General features: G+C 49.3%; 1 protein-coding gene across 3 annotated transcripts in view; it reads right to left on the minus strand.

The window, feature by feature from the left end:
• The window catches only part of ZNF687 (zinc finger protein 687), a 51,244-nt gene that overhangs the window by 14,065 nt on the left and 22,187 nt on the right, over positions 1-14,992 (minus strand). For 2 of the 3 annotated variants that reach the window (XM_043501810.1, XM_043501809.1), the window contains exons 2-3: positions 5,762-8,022; positions 5,541-5,576 (exon numbers count right to left, since the gene is read on the minus strand). In XM_043501810.1, coding sequence (XP_043357745.1) covers positions 5,541-5,576; positions 5,762-8,002 — 2,277 coding nt within the window. In that variant the 5' untranslated portion in view covers positions 8,003-8,022. The remainder of the gene's footprint in view (positions 1-5,540; positions 5,577-5,761; positions 8,023-14,992) is intronic. The other variant, XM_038382674.2, reaches the window with a different exon arrangement.

Raw genomic sequence — 14,992 nt, forward strand, 5'->3', positions numbered from 1 at the left:
CAGGGAAAGAAGGACAATACAGTAGCCTTGCAGTTCTAATGGCCTCTTGTTAATTCACTTTGTCAATGCAGAGTTAAGGTCTCACCATATCTTGTGCCCTTCCAGAACATTTGAATTCAGCTAAACTTCTGAAAGCCAGGAAATAAAGAGGTAAGGTACATGCCATCTCCGCAACATGACCTTAACTCTGCCCCCTAGGGCCTGGCAAGTGCCCCTGGAAATCCTTTGGTAAGGGTGACAGTAATAAGGGGACATGAGGAAGTTGTATAGGTCATGTCAGTAGCACTACATGGCTCTTTCCTGCCATGACGATTGGCAGACGCAGTCTGTGGGGTTAAGGAGGGGTAAGTGGAAGTACAGTGCTAATTGGAATCCTAAGGTAAAGTTGAAGAGCGTGTAAGAGGGGGCTATGGCCTTGTACAGTTCAACCATTGAGGCCTTGCACCTGTGGAGCAGACTCGGTGCGAGTGCCAGGCACGCGTAGGTAGCTCCTGCTGAGAACGCTGGATCTAAACACATGTTTTGCATTAGGCCTGGTCTACGCTGAAGCATTATATAGTCACAGCTGTGCCAGCCAGGACTGAGAGAAAACCTTCCCTCCTGCCCAATGCCGCTACGCTGGCAAACAACCTCCCCCGCATATAGACGAAGAAGAGCGCTTCCGTCACCGCAGCGGGGAGGAGGGGTTCCCATGCTGTTGGAAAAACCCTGGCTTACGGGGCTATGCAAACAGTGTCCGTGGCCCAGACATGCCCATAGGTGTTAGAAGCCGCTCCCGTGCTCAAATGCCCTATTACCCAAGTGTTCTGTACTCTGCAAGGCACAGGACTAGGATGCATGTTGGCCATTGTGCAAAGATGACAGAGTTACGGTTGCGTTGTGCAGCTGGTGTCTCTCTTCATTCTAGTTCCTGCTTTTCAGAAGTTTGAGTTGAGCTGAACTCGATGTCCTGGAAAGGCACAAGGTACCTCTGGGCACCCTTAACTCTGTGGGACCAATGCTTCTTGGCAGCGAATTTTTTTTTTGGAACCAGAAAGAGCTGTTCTTTGCAGGAGACAGGGTTAGGGAAGGGAGGCATGATTATCAGGTGGGCTTGAAGGTAAGGTGCTCCTATGGCAAAGGACGTGGTGTGATTCTCAAAGGGTCCTTCCCCCTCCTGTGCATTTTATTGCAGTGCAGTGGTGAGGGTGGCCCTGCGGGGAAATGTCTGGAGGGCGCGGTTGCTAACAAGGCAGGGAGAGAAAGCACAGGCCTGGGTTATTTCACAAGGGGTTGAACGTTTCATTCCATGTGGGTTACCATAACTAAGCGTTCGTGAGAAGGCAGGTGTGCATCTCCCCTTCTCAGCCCCTCCCTCCCCAGAGCATATTTTCCCTCTCCTTTGCCCCTTTATCTACCCTTCCACCTTCAGCTTACAGCAGATCTGGTCGTAGGCTGTGCCCTGGCTGGCTAAGGAACATGACTGTCCAATCTGTGACATGCCCAGCGTCCACTCTCAGCAGCTATAGAAGCCAGGGGCATGCTCCATCCCTCCCATGTCTGGTAGCAGCACTCGCCTGTTCACCTTTTCTCAGATACTTTCAAAGGGTACCTCAGCCCAACAGTCCTGGAAGAGGAATCTGCTTGCTGCAACCCTGACAGACACCCTAAGAATGTGGCCCCACATCTTGGCAGGCACTGATGACAAACTGAGGGGCACGCTCTGGCAGACTGTTTGGGGGCGGGGGGAGGTGGGCAAGCGGTGACACCAGGCAGCCTGTGGCAGGGACCCTACAGAGGGCAGGGAAGGAGCGCCACCTCCACCCCGTCTCAGCTCAGTTGGCCACACAACCTAGAGGCAGTGTTAAAACATTGGGGGCCCTAAGCAACTAATTTCCCCTCCCCCCCAAAATAGATAACCCAAGCCCCCCCACTGGCTGAGGCTGACAGCCTGAGCTGGCTGAGGCGCAAAGATTACATAAAGTCATGAAATCAGTGACCAACTGGAGCCATAACAACAAAAAGTGACTAGGGGGCCCCCTTGGGCTGCTCAGACCCAATCAATTGCTTACTCTGCTTATGCCTATTGCTGGCACTGCCTTGCTTTTGCAGAAATGGGGGTGGGTGGGGCATGTGCAGATTCCGTTAATGAAAAGGGGTGTGTGTGCGACTGGAGAAGTTTGCACACCACTGCTCTAGGTCACTTTAGGTCTTTTCAAGGCTCACTCCCTCCTGGGGCAGACAGACACCAAGTCCTTCCATGGCTAGCCCCTCCTGCTGCTATTTAACATTAGCTTAATCACAGCTCGACCCAAGCTGGCAATTCCACCTCCGGCTGCAGTATCCACCACCCACCCCTCCCCAAGAGCCACCACCTCTCCTACAAAGGCTACTCCTCACTAACAGCCCTTGTGTCTCAAGGAGCTTTCCAGAGCCTTTGAGAATCTCTACATCAGACACCCACAGCCTTTGTAACCTAGCGAGGCCCCGAAAGGCCAGCCTTCCCCATGCTATCCGTAACTCTAGCTGTATGAGAGCGCTGCATCAGCAATTCAGGGCATACCCTGTTCTCCAGGTACACGATCACTTCCCCGCAGAATACTCTGCACAAGTCACATTAAGACACCGGGCTGGAAATTGTATCAGCTGAGAAAGCGGTGCCACCCGAGCTAAACCTAGCACCAGGGCCCAGCATTCGTTCTCAAAGGCCTGCTGAGGGCAGGACTCTACCTCACGGTCTAGGAGTTATGCCACCAGAGCACATCGCCCGGAGCAACTCCACGACTGACGTCAGATACACTTTCACGCATGCCTCCCCCAAGCCCATCCAGGTCCCTCTGGAGAGGAGTCAGGGTGGGTCGACCTTGGTTTGCAGAATTCCCTGCAGTACACTTTGCATGATCCAGGCACGGGCATCATACACGGCATTGCAATATTCAGAGCAGCAGTACATTCAAGACACTAACAGGGCCTTCTAACTTTGCTGGGATACTAGACGCTACTTTCCAAACAGTGTAAAGGCTTTTTTACAAGTCGGCTTCTTTCTAAAGGCAGAAATAGCCGACTGCCGGGCTCGAACCCCCGGTCTATGAGGATGGCAGGGGGTCATTGACTATAGCACATCCCCCTGGGCTACTCTGGGACTCTGAATAAGCAGAGCCGATGACACACTTAGGCACATTTCCACATCCTCCCCCTAATCCCCACGCACGCACACATCAGTTTGGATCTGTTCTCTAGGTCCAAGTTCTCAGGTCAATAACTTTTTCAATATTGTGTCCCAACAGGGTGATGGGTGCCGTGCACGAGGTAGAGTAAATGCCAAGTGACAGACACAGTAAGCGCCCCACACATGTGCAAACAAGTGTTACAAGAACCAACTGGATTTGTCCCATGCTGGTTTTTAAGAGGGCTGTATCTCAGGAACCCCTTACTCAAATAGCCCCAAATTTGGACTGCTATCCCCACTCTGCATCCTCATGAGGCACAGCAAGTTCCAAGCCAATTGCAGTGAGCAATAGGATTTTAGAATCAACCTTTAAACAAGGAGCAATGCTCAGCCTTAACTACAGCGTCGTAATACCTGAATTTAAACAATCAATCATCGGGCTGTAACAGTGCTCGGAAGTAAACAAACAGTGAAGGTGCAACAGTCAATCCCTTTCACAGGAAGGAAGCCAATGAGCCTAATAATTTAAAACAACAAAATTAAGGTGGACAGTATTTGTAGGTCCCCTATGGGACTCTGGATATCAAGGTATGAATAAACTGTATTCAAGCTCATTCTGCCTTTTAAAAAAAATCAATCTATACTCCACTTTAATACTGAGGCACTGCTGGATGCCATTATGCCGAGCGAACCAGGATGTGTTAGCAGCAAAGAGGAAGTGGATGGGATCTCAGGCCTACCTCTCAAGCAGGGAGCTAATACATCCAGGTTTCTCCACAGATTTAACTTGATGATTAGCGCCAACAAACCAGGAAGCAGCAACCGAATCAAGACTCTAGCAAGAATCCTAATCTTTTATTAGCATCTTTATTTAATTCTGCCCCGCCCCCAGATTTATATAATATACAGATGCCTATTACAAGGCCCTGGGTGCCTCCGCACATAATTAATGCTACAGGGGAATCCCACAGCGCCATTCATCGGTCTAAGGCCAGAAGGGACCACTCTAATCATCTCATTGGACCTCCTGTATAATGCAGGCCACCGAACTTCCCTGAATTAATTCCTCTTTGAACTAGAGATCTTTTTGATTAACCATCCAACCTTGATTTAAAAATTGCCAGTGACGGAAAAATCTACCCCACCTGGACCACCATAGAATTAAACCCTAGATCTGGTGCTTCCAAGAGATTTGCTACTTTCTGAGTGATAATACAAAGAAATGTGTTTTTTAAAAGTGCAACAGAGGATTAATTACTTGCTAATCGTTAACATTCCATGAAAGTGACAGAAACTGGGGAAATTGTCTGGTATCTCTGAAATATACATGAGTTGAAAGGGACCAGGTGTAAGTGGGTTACATAGAACTGAACGTGCAACTTTATGCTGTTCTCTAACCAGACAGATACTGGGAGCATGTAGGACACTAACTCTGAACTCTCTTGTGAGCTGCATATCTATGTAGCGTCATCAGACCCTGAACTGTAGTGACAGAGCAGAGACCCCCCCCCCCCAGTCAATTTAATATCATTCCTTTTCAAATGGTTTTTCAAGGTTTCTCCATTTCAGCTATAGGCTTCCCTACGAATTATCCCCCAGGCTAACTAACAGATCCGGTTGTCTGAGATTACGTTTCCTGCGCCACTCTCAGCAATCTTCCTCACCTTCTGCTCCTTCCAGTATTCAAACTTTGTACATGGTTACCTCCCCTATTTCACTAAGTGCAGCACATTTAGTCTCCCAGGTCAATTCCTTCTCCTTTACAAGAAAGTTTTTCAACCCGTGGTTTGCAACCCAAAATGGACTACCAGAACATGTCAACGAGCTGTATGGGAGTCAGCTCCCTTGGCTCCAATCCTATGGGGCTGGCCAGGCTCAGTTCCATGACGACAGGGGCAAGCCGGGCCAAATTTGAGTGGCACCGTGACTCCATTTATCAGGTTGCAACGCCACTCTCACAAATTTTGCCTGGTCGTCCAGCCAGGGGAGCTAGGCCAAACTAGTGCTGCAACCCTGCAGGTTGCGGGAAGCCGAGCCCAGCCAGACGCGCAGTACTAAACTGCTATGGTATAAACTGTGTACTTACTACCTTCACGTGTCTCGTATATTGTGGGTAAGATTTTTTTTTTTTTTTTTTGCACTGAAGCTATTTACTGGGTCGCAACAGGCCACCAAGCTTTACAAACGGGTCCTGAGCCCCCAAAGGTCAAGAGCCGCTGCTCTACAACGGACTGGTTTCCTGCAACAGAAGCTACCTCTGTGAATAGAAATTTTGCAAATAGCAGCTGCATGATACAGGAAGTAATCACGTACGAGGCAGTAGAGAGAGCTGCTAACACAACACAGTGCATATACCCAGCGCCTTTCATCTCAGGATCTCGAATGCCTCTACCTGTGGGCAAATTGCCTCATTCTGCAGATGGAGAATCTGACACAGAGGGGAAAGGACTTTCCTGAGTGAATCCGTAGCAAAGTCAGGAGTAGAATTCAGGTCTCCTGCCTGCTATGTTCCCTCTCTCACCATTAGGCCATGCTGCCTCCCTCAGGAAAGAGCTAGCAGCCCAGCAATAAAAGAGGGGGCCTCTGGCAGAAGGTTGGAGCTGTTCTACATACCGTGCTGGTGGTTGTTCCCGCGGTCAAAGCCTGCTGGAAGTGCGCTGCGAGCCCAGCTTTGTCCTTGCATTGCTCCTTGCACTCCAGACACCGGAAGCAGTTATAGCTGGTTTGCTCTGAGCTGCCGCTCAGGGGCAGGATGGGTTGGTCCTGAGTCCCATTCGCTGTCCCCGTGGCCTCCTGAGGCACTCCAGCCACTTTGCCAGCGGTGAGAGAGGTCACTGACACTATGGGGGTGATGTCCGGCTGGCCAATCATTTGATCCAGAGCAATAGGCCTCATGACCAAGTGAGAGCACTGCATCACCAGACCTTTGTCCTTGTGCTCCCGGGCATGCAGGAGCAAGCTGCACTTGTTGAAGAAGACAAGGCGCTTGGTGCAGTGGTTGCAGGTCACTTCGATGCGCATGCTGCGTCGGTCGTAGTGCCGAGCCAGGCTCTTCTCCAGGGCGAAGGAGTCCCCGCACTCCAAGCAGCGGTACCCGAAGGGCGGGAGAGCCAGGCTGGAGTCTGCCGGGGGATTCAGGTTGGGTTTGTAGGTTGGCAAGAGGTTTTTACTGTTCAGGATCTTGTTGAAAGCCTCCACCAGGCTGGACTGGCTCCTGGAAATGACCGTGCCGGCAATGGTGGGCGAAGGTTTCTGCGGCTGCACCATCACCACTGTGGTGCCATTGACCTTCTGGTTGGCCGTGGTGGTGACGGTGGTGGTCTGGGTCACTGTGCTGACGTTTGTTCTGGTGTCGGCTTTGGGGAGGGTCTGCGGCACCAGGTTGATGATATTCTTCGTCACAGCCTTGCCCGGCAGCACCACGGATTTCTGCTGGGCCACGCTGGCAGCGATCAGCATGGCGCTGCTGGCATTCTGGATAGTGGTGACCGGCAGGACAGTCCCTTTGATTTTGGTGCCATTGCCGAGTTGGACACTGACAATTTTGGGCCCTTCTATGACTTTCAGGGGGCTGGAGAGCTCCATTTTCTTTTTGGGCACCTCCAGCATGCTCTCCTCTTTCACCACTGCAGCCGTGAGCACGGTGCCCTCGGTGGCAGTCTCCTGAGAACCTGGCTCCGAAGGCAGCTTGGCAGCTCCCGGCTCCGAATCCGAGGAGACTCTGGTCACCGTCCGGGTGATGCTGCCGGAAGACGTCTTGATGGTTTTAATCCGCACCTTGAGGGGCCGCGAGGAACTGGAAGAGGGGGAGTCATTGCTGCCATCATCGTCGTCGTCCTCTTCCTCCTCGCCGCTCGACATGCTCCGTGGGTGTTTCTCTAGAGACTCCTGCTCTTCCTTGAGGGGGCTGCTCCCCAGCAGCTTGGGGGAGCCAAGGGGCCCGGGGCTTCCCTCTGCCAGCGGGGAAGGTTTGAAGAACGGCTCCTGAGGGCTGGTGGGCGAGTCTTTCACTTCAGGGAGGTTGCTGGTGCTGCTGTCAAGGTTTGGATCTGAGCTGGGCCAGGATGTGACGGAATCATCTGTGGAGTAGCGGACGGTGACTGATTTCAGGTGCCCCAAGGGACTGTCACGCAGGGCTGCAGCCAAACCCTTGGGGCTGGCCCCATGGTCTGGCTCCTCTGAGTCGGATTCCTCTTTCTTGATCAGGGGAATGGTGGCAGGGGAGCCATTCATGGTCCCCGCTTGACTGGTTTCAAAGGGCTGCGGGAAAGCTGGCGGGAGGCTCTCTGTGCTCTCTCCAGCTGACTCTTTGCAGTCTGGCGATGGGGCAGGAGACGGGGTGGGGGATGGGGAGAGAGAGGGCACAGAGAGGGCTTTCTCTTTCTGTTTGCCCTCCCGAGGCCCGTCTATCAGATCCGCAGAGTTCTCCTCGTGGGGATCGGGGCTGAAGTGGGAAAAGATGTCCAGGGGTTTTGCCCCTTTTTCCTTTGATGCCCAGCAATCTCCATTGGACGATGCCACCACTTCCCCCGGCCTGGAGGTGGGGGACCTGGGCAACTCAGGGGCACCAAAGCCATTCTGCAGCAGGCGGGGCCCGAGGCCGTGCCCATCTTTGCCGCGGCCATCCAAGGGGTCGAGCTGCTCGGGGCAGACTGTGTTCTTCACTATCACGCTGACGGCGGTGATGTCCGTGTGCGGGAGGACATGTTCAGGAACCACGGGCTCCCCAGGGACCTGCTTGATGTGAGCCTCAGCCTCCTCGTGGCCAGAATGGATGGCCTCATTGGTGTCGATGTCCGGAATATCGAAAGCTGCCAAGAGGTCATCGAAATCCGGGGTCTTCATGTCACCCATGGTGAAGAATGTGGAAGAGTCTAAGAAAAGGAAGACAGAGGATTTAATATCACAGTGCAGGAAACTTTCCTGGACTGACATGGACCCTGCTGGCATCACAGAGCAGCAGACCACGCACAGGACCAGAAGCTCAGACACTGTAACCCCAGCTGTCTGTGTCTCAGGTTCTGACCCCCGTCACCATACGGGCCTTAGTGTATTTATCCTCACAATCCCTGGGTGGCAGGATGTTATCCCCATTGTACAGAGGGGAATCTGAGGCACAGAGACACTTAAGGCATGTCTCCACTGCAGCCCCAGGGTGTGATTGCAGCTCACAGGACACATACATGCTAGCCTTAACCTAGCTAGCTTGGGTCGTGCAGTAGTGAAGCTGCGGGGGGGGGGGTTTGGTACAACCTTCGCCAGAGCCCACGCTTTCCGGGCTTTGCTACTCCGGGACCCGATCTAGCTTCCATCTAACCAGCTCGGGTATGTCTACACGAGCTGCAGTCACAGCCTAGGACTGCCGTAGAGGCATAACCTTTTTGACTCACCCAAGGTCATACCGGAGGCCTGTGGCAGGGCGGGGAATTGAACCTGGTTCTCCCAAGTCCCAGACCAGTGCTCTAACCACTAGGCCATCCTTGCTATCTAGTCCCAGCTCTGATCCCCTTGGGCATACATCACTTTAGCCCTCTCTGCTGCATCTTTTTCTGTAAAATGGGAATAAGCACCGCCCTCCCTCCCACAGGAGTCATGAGCGTTTGTTCGCTGTGTGAACAGGATTCATAGAGCTCAAAAAGCACACAGAGGCACCAACGATACGTCTCCAAAAACCACGTTAGCAAACCCTGAAATCCCATTCTTCACAACTCTAGTGTGAACAGAGCCAAAATTCTCTGTGGACAGCCGGGGAACACTTTGTTTAGTCAAAACCCCAATTTTTCTATCGAAAAGAACAAACAGTTTTGATGTAAAATTTTCAACCAGCCCAAAAGATGAGAACAAAACAAATCCACCCATCTCCATCATAAAGGAGCCGTACTGCCTCTGTGGGTGGAGTTCCACGGATGTGAATGGCATTGCACTGCTTACACCAGATCTGAATGCGACTTAGGATTCTGAAGCCTGCAGAAAGACTGCGAATAGAAAAGGATCCAATTTATGCCCCAAAGAGTGGATTATCTGAAACAGACACAGGACACCTTCTAGCAGTAACCTTCAGATAACCCATTGGAATATTGTGCTATAAAACCACATCTAACCCCTTCGCTCCGTAAGGCATTACAGAAATATACATGATGAAGTTTACTAGAAGAATTTTCCCTTTGATGTCATAGATTTGTATGACTAAGTGGCAAAATATCTGGCAAACCCCAAAACACTTAAGAAACCCAATTCTAAGACAGTGTATGAAAGATCTTCCATAATTTGGCCATATATTTCCCTGTCTCCTTAATGATTGTTTACAACCTTGTAAGAGTTCTACGAGTAGCTGGGCTTTTCACCCCTCATCTTAACTGTGACGCTTCCAGGAGTTGGTACTTTAACTAGCAGGCTTTTTTAGCTAGACGGAAATGTCAGGTCAACCCAGCTACCTCACTCAGGGGTGACACAAATCCACACACCTGACCGATGTAGTTAAGCTGACCTAAATCCCGCTGTAGCAGCACTAGGTCAATGGAAGACCACTGACCTACTGCCTCTCAGAGAGGTGGACTGCCTATGCCGATTGGAGCATCCCATCAACATAGATAATGTCTACGCTGCAGCACTACGGACAAGCCCTATGACTATCTGTCAGCAGCATGCTGTTCTGAGTCCCCACAAACACATACGTGAGCAAAACCATTCTGTCTTGCTAGGTTTATTTGGGGAAGGACAGGACAAGTTTCTCAGAAGAGCCCTTGTTAGTCTGAATACTGATGTTCTGTTTTAAAATTGGCGCACACATGCATGTGGTCTACACGACCAGTGGGAAGCAACAGCTATTCTGTGGCAGTGGGGATCAACGAGGGAGTGGTCTCTCAAAGCACACCAAGGAAAAGTGTCCTAAATAAGAAATGACAGCATGTTTTCACAGATGGCAAAGTCGCATCATACAAAGAACGCAGCTACAGTGCACGCACACCCTAGCCTGGTCTGGTCCTGTTATTGCAGCTCTGCACAAAACAGATTGTGGAACGATACTAACCTAGATTAAGGCTGCATCCGTTCCAAACTTTTGTAGAACAGTGATTCTCAACCAGGGGTATGTGGACTCTGGGGTTACTCAGAGGTCTTCCAGGGGGGACATTTACTCATCTTGCTATTTGCCTAGTTTTACAACAGGCTACCTAAAAAGCACTAGTGAAGTCAGTACAAACTACAATTTCATAAAATGACTTGTTCATACTACTCTATATACTATACACTGACATGCAAGTACAATATTTATATTGCAGTAGATTTATTTTACACTTCAATGGTAAAAATGAGAGTCAGCAATATTTCAGTAATAATGAGGCTGTGACACTTTTGTATTTTTATTTCTGATTTTGTAAGCAAGTCGTTTTTACGTGAGGTGAAACTTGGGGGTACGTGAGACAAATCAGACTCCTGAAAGGGGTACTGTCATCTGCAAAGGTTGAGAGCCACTGATGTAGAAAGCCATCACAAACACTCCTGTGTGATGGCACCAAACCAAAGGCTAGAGCCAAAGCTTGGTCTTTATGGTGAAGGCATGTGGCTAAGCGTAGCAGGTCACTATCTATACTAGCATAACGCATTTCCATGGTCCACTACCGGGAAGGCTACATTGATCTGCAGTGTTCTAAGAACATGGGAGTGGCTGGGTAATTACACAAATTGAATCTATTTCCCCCATGTTAAGTATCCTCACACCTTCTTGTCAACTGTCTGAAATGGGCCACTTGATTATCACTACAAAAGGCTTTTTTCCTCCTGCTGATAATAGCTCATCTTAATTAATTAGCCTCTTAGAGTTTGTATGGCCACTTCCACCTTTTCATGTTCTCTGTATGTATATATCTATCTTCTTACTATATGTTCCATTCTATGCATCTGATGAAGTGGGCTGTAGCTCTAATAAATGTGTTAGTCTCTAAGGTGCCACAAGTACTCTTGTTCTTTTTACGGATACAGACTAACCTGTCGCTACTCTGAAACCTGTGACTAAGAATGATGTAGACACCGCGGAAGCGAATGCTTTAACATGGTTCAGGTGGCCAGTACATATGGGGCCAAACCAGGCTAAGAAACCTAGTTCTGAGTCTCAGCTAGACCTGTTTTTATACATGGTTTGGTCTCATTCGTGTCAGCCAGACCTCATTAGAAACCTGTTACACTATGACTGAGCTTAAGCAGGGTTTTAAAAACCACTAGGAAAGCCACTGTAGACAGCTTAGTAAGTAGGTTTAGTCTAGTTATATTTTTAGCCCTCACAATAGGTCATTCCAAGGGGGATCTTTGTTCAGTCGATTGACAACCACCAGATACATCACCATACTGCACCAGTGACATCTATCGTACCATGCAGGTGAGCTTCTCAGTGGTACTCTTCCAATGCCCAACCAAATAGCTCTGACCTGCAAAACAGACCCTGAGAGTGTGTCTACACTGCAATTACACCCCCTGGAGGGTCTGTGCCAGCCCACACAGGCTCAGGCTAAGGGGTGGCGATGTAGTTGTAGACTCTGGGACACTCCTACCTCACATGGTCCCAGAGCCCGAGTCCAAATGGCTACAATTAAGCAGTTAATTGCTCCTTAGCCCGAGCCCGCTGGCACTGGTCAGTCATGTGTTTATAATTGCAGTGCAGATATAGGCTAGAAGGAGGCTAGTGAGGCAAACAGAGTTTGTTCAGAGTCCTCATTACACTTGGAGGAGAAAGTATGAAAAGCTGACTCTGCAGGGCTGGGAACGGGACTGTTGTCTACAAGATTGGGACGGGTTTCGATAGGAGGAAAGGAAACGGCTGGGAGGGCACAAAGGGATAAGTAATACAGAGAATGGGCTGAAATTACAAAAGGGAAAATTTAAGCAACACTGAGACCTATTAAGGCTCTGGCATCATTTCCCAAGGGAAGAGGAGCCCTGTCTCCTGAGACATCGAAAAGCAGATTTGATAGAAGATACTGGAGGGAACAATCCTGTGCTGGACACCTGAGTAGGAACAGAGGGGATTTTATTTGCAATAGAAGAGACCTCCTCTATGATTAAACCCCGTCCTACACAAACAAGTTTCAAGAGATCACATGATGTTCCCCCAGCCATGACTGGTGACAATGCAGAGATGTCATAAGTGATGTGGGAGGAGAGGCTCCATTAGACTTCTCGGCAGAAGGGCTATGATGAAAAGAAGTGGGATTTCAAAGAGTCGGGACAGAGGACCTCTGTACGTTATGCTCAGCTCCAGCATTTGCCATCTGTTTTCCCAGCACACTCGCCTGCTTAGCCTCACACACGATTCTGCAGGGAAGTTGTTTTTCAAATAATTATTTTTCCTCACCCCAGTTTGGCAGGGTATGACTATTTACAGTCAAGAGAGGAGACAAGCAGGTTGCTGCACACAAAGATGCCCCGGCAAAAACCAACAGTTTGCCAACAAAGCAAGGATTTGTTTAGGGAAATTCTCCCCCCGGAACAGATTCAACATGCTCCCTGAATTTCTAGTTTACCTGTGCACACTCCCTCCAGTACTAACATGGAGGTTATAGACAGTGCAAAGGATTTTCCCCTCTATGCACAGCTTCCTTCTCACTAGGAACAGATTCGTCTGCATGTGGGCATGGAGAAGAGACAACAAGGGGGGATTTTATGAATGCCAATTGACATTGGGGAAGCAGATCAACCTCAAACAATTTGAAAAGCAGCATTGGACACTGCTTCAGTAACAAAAATGACCTCATGTTTGAGCAGCAAAACTCGTCTTTGTCCAGACCGTCAAAGTGCTCAATGGCCCAGGCCCAGCAAATTTAAGACAACGTCTACACTGCGGCTGGGAGCATGCTTCCCAGCCTGGGTAGACAGACAGGTGGCAGCTCTGCTTGAGCTAGTATCACTGGGATTGCATGGGTGGCAGTTTGGACTAGCCATCGGAGGGCAAACACACCCAGGATACGAATTCAGGCAGCTAACCTGAGCCACCGCCAGTGTTATGCCAGCTACGTGGCTATTGTCAGGGTGCCATTAGCGCAAACAGAGCTAGTGTGTTGCTACCGACAGCGGGAAGCACTTTCCCAGCTACATAACCTAAGAGAGCCTCAAGTTCCAGGATGGGGAGCACAGTGGGCAGCTCTGTTCCTCAGGCCCAGAGGAACTTTCCACTCCCAGGGTACAGCTTGGCTGGTGTCAAACAGAGCTTCTTTTGGCTGTGGAACGATCTCCCGTGGGAGCAATCCCAGACCTCCCCACCTCCTGCTACAAGTGCCAGGTGCACTCCTTCAACCCGCCTTTCCTGACAAACACAATGCAGCATCTAACATTTGAAAACAAAACCCTATCAAAACAAAACACTCCACATAAAATTCTCCCTTGGGATGAGAGAGAGTGAACGAGCCACCCATGACAGCTGATGGGCACATCACAATCCACAACTGGAAGGTGCTCCGAAACTACGGTGACAAAGGCAGGATAAGAGCCCCGACAGAACAGAATCTTTCAGTGGCAGCCTCCGTAGAAATGCCCAAGATCTGGAGGAACCAGAGACTGAAACTAGCTTGGGAGCGAGCACTGCCCATGAAACACCAGTTCTGGTATACTGGACACACCAATCTCGAGGGCTATCATTTCTCACCTGCAGTGAATTCTCAATCAAATATGCATATTTTAAAGAATGCTTATGAAACACTGAATGTAGGTTTTTATGCTGTTGAGACAAGCCCCATCATTATGCAGCCTGGTGTCACATGCAACCTGCACGGTGCTTTTTATTTATGCATCAGACAAATTATTCAACATCTGCCTTAACATCCGGCGTTGCAGTTTACTCCCACTTATTCTACTATAAACAATTTGCATTTATGTCTTTGTACAAGCAGAGGCCTGTGATCTCCAGTGAGGGAAAAAAACAGACATTTCATTTCTCAAATATAGGGTTACATCAAATTCTGCCCCTTGTCATCCTGGTGTTTCCATAGATTAGTTGTTTTCTCCTCTGCCTCTTCTGATTAAGTTTCTTGACTTTTTTTTTTTTTTTTTAAATACACCCTGCCCACCACTGTAGGAGACCAGACCCCATTTTAACCTCCTTCTGTTGTCTTTGAAAACCTCACCGTTTTAAAAACAGAAAGTAAGAGGCATTTACAAACCGTTCATAGCTTCCAGAGACACTCTTCAACTGATCACTCCCTGAAGAAATTGCTTTTTAGGGAGGATCGTTGACTCTGCACAGGGCTGATTACATGAGCGTTTCCTCGTGGTTTCGTGTCAATGGCAAATTCTCCACCCCCACAGGGGGGTTTGTGTGTGTTCTTAGAAGTCACTATTCCACAGAGATCCCATCTGCACCACAGCAACCGTGCCTGGGTCTTCACTAGGAAAACAGGCGGTGTTCTTAACTTGAGCTCACACACGCATAGTAAAATCCTGGTGAAGATAAGGCAGTTTGTAGTTTCCACATGAGTTAGCAGGGCACGGCAAACTCAAACTGTCATGGGACAGCTACCGTGACCTGCTAACTCATGTGGACACTACAAACTGCCTTGTCTTCACTAGGACTGCAGCAGAGTTAGTTAAACATGAGACTAAAAAATACACTTTTAAAAAGGTTGATCATTTTGGGGGCACTCCACTGCCATACAGTTTGGTTACTGATGGAACTGAAAAGCATTCTACCTAGGCTAGAGTGTGACTCAGGAACCAGTACTTACTGTACTATTTAATCTGCAGATATCTAAGCACTCTATAAGGGGGGGGGAAGAAATCAATTATTTTTTCTCAAGGTATAGTCAAGGTCCAGACTTCAGAGAAAATCATACAAAAATTATAACAATGATAAGCAGCTTA

This window comes from Dermochelys coriacea, chromosome 24 (genome assembly GCF_009764565.3).
Source record: "Dermochelys coriacea isolate rDerCor1 chromosome 24, rDerCor1.pri.v4, whole genome shotgun sequence".
In the NCBI taxonomy this organism is placed as follows: Eukaryota; Metazoa; Chordata; order Testudines; family Dermochelyidae; genus Dermochelys; species Dermochelys coriacea.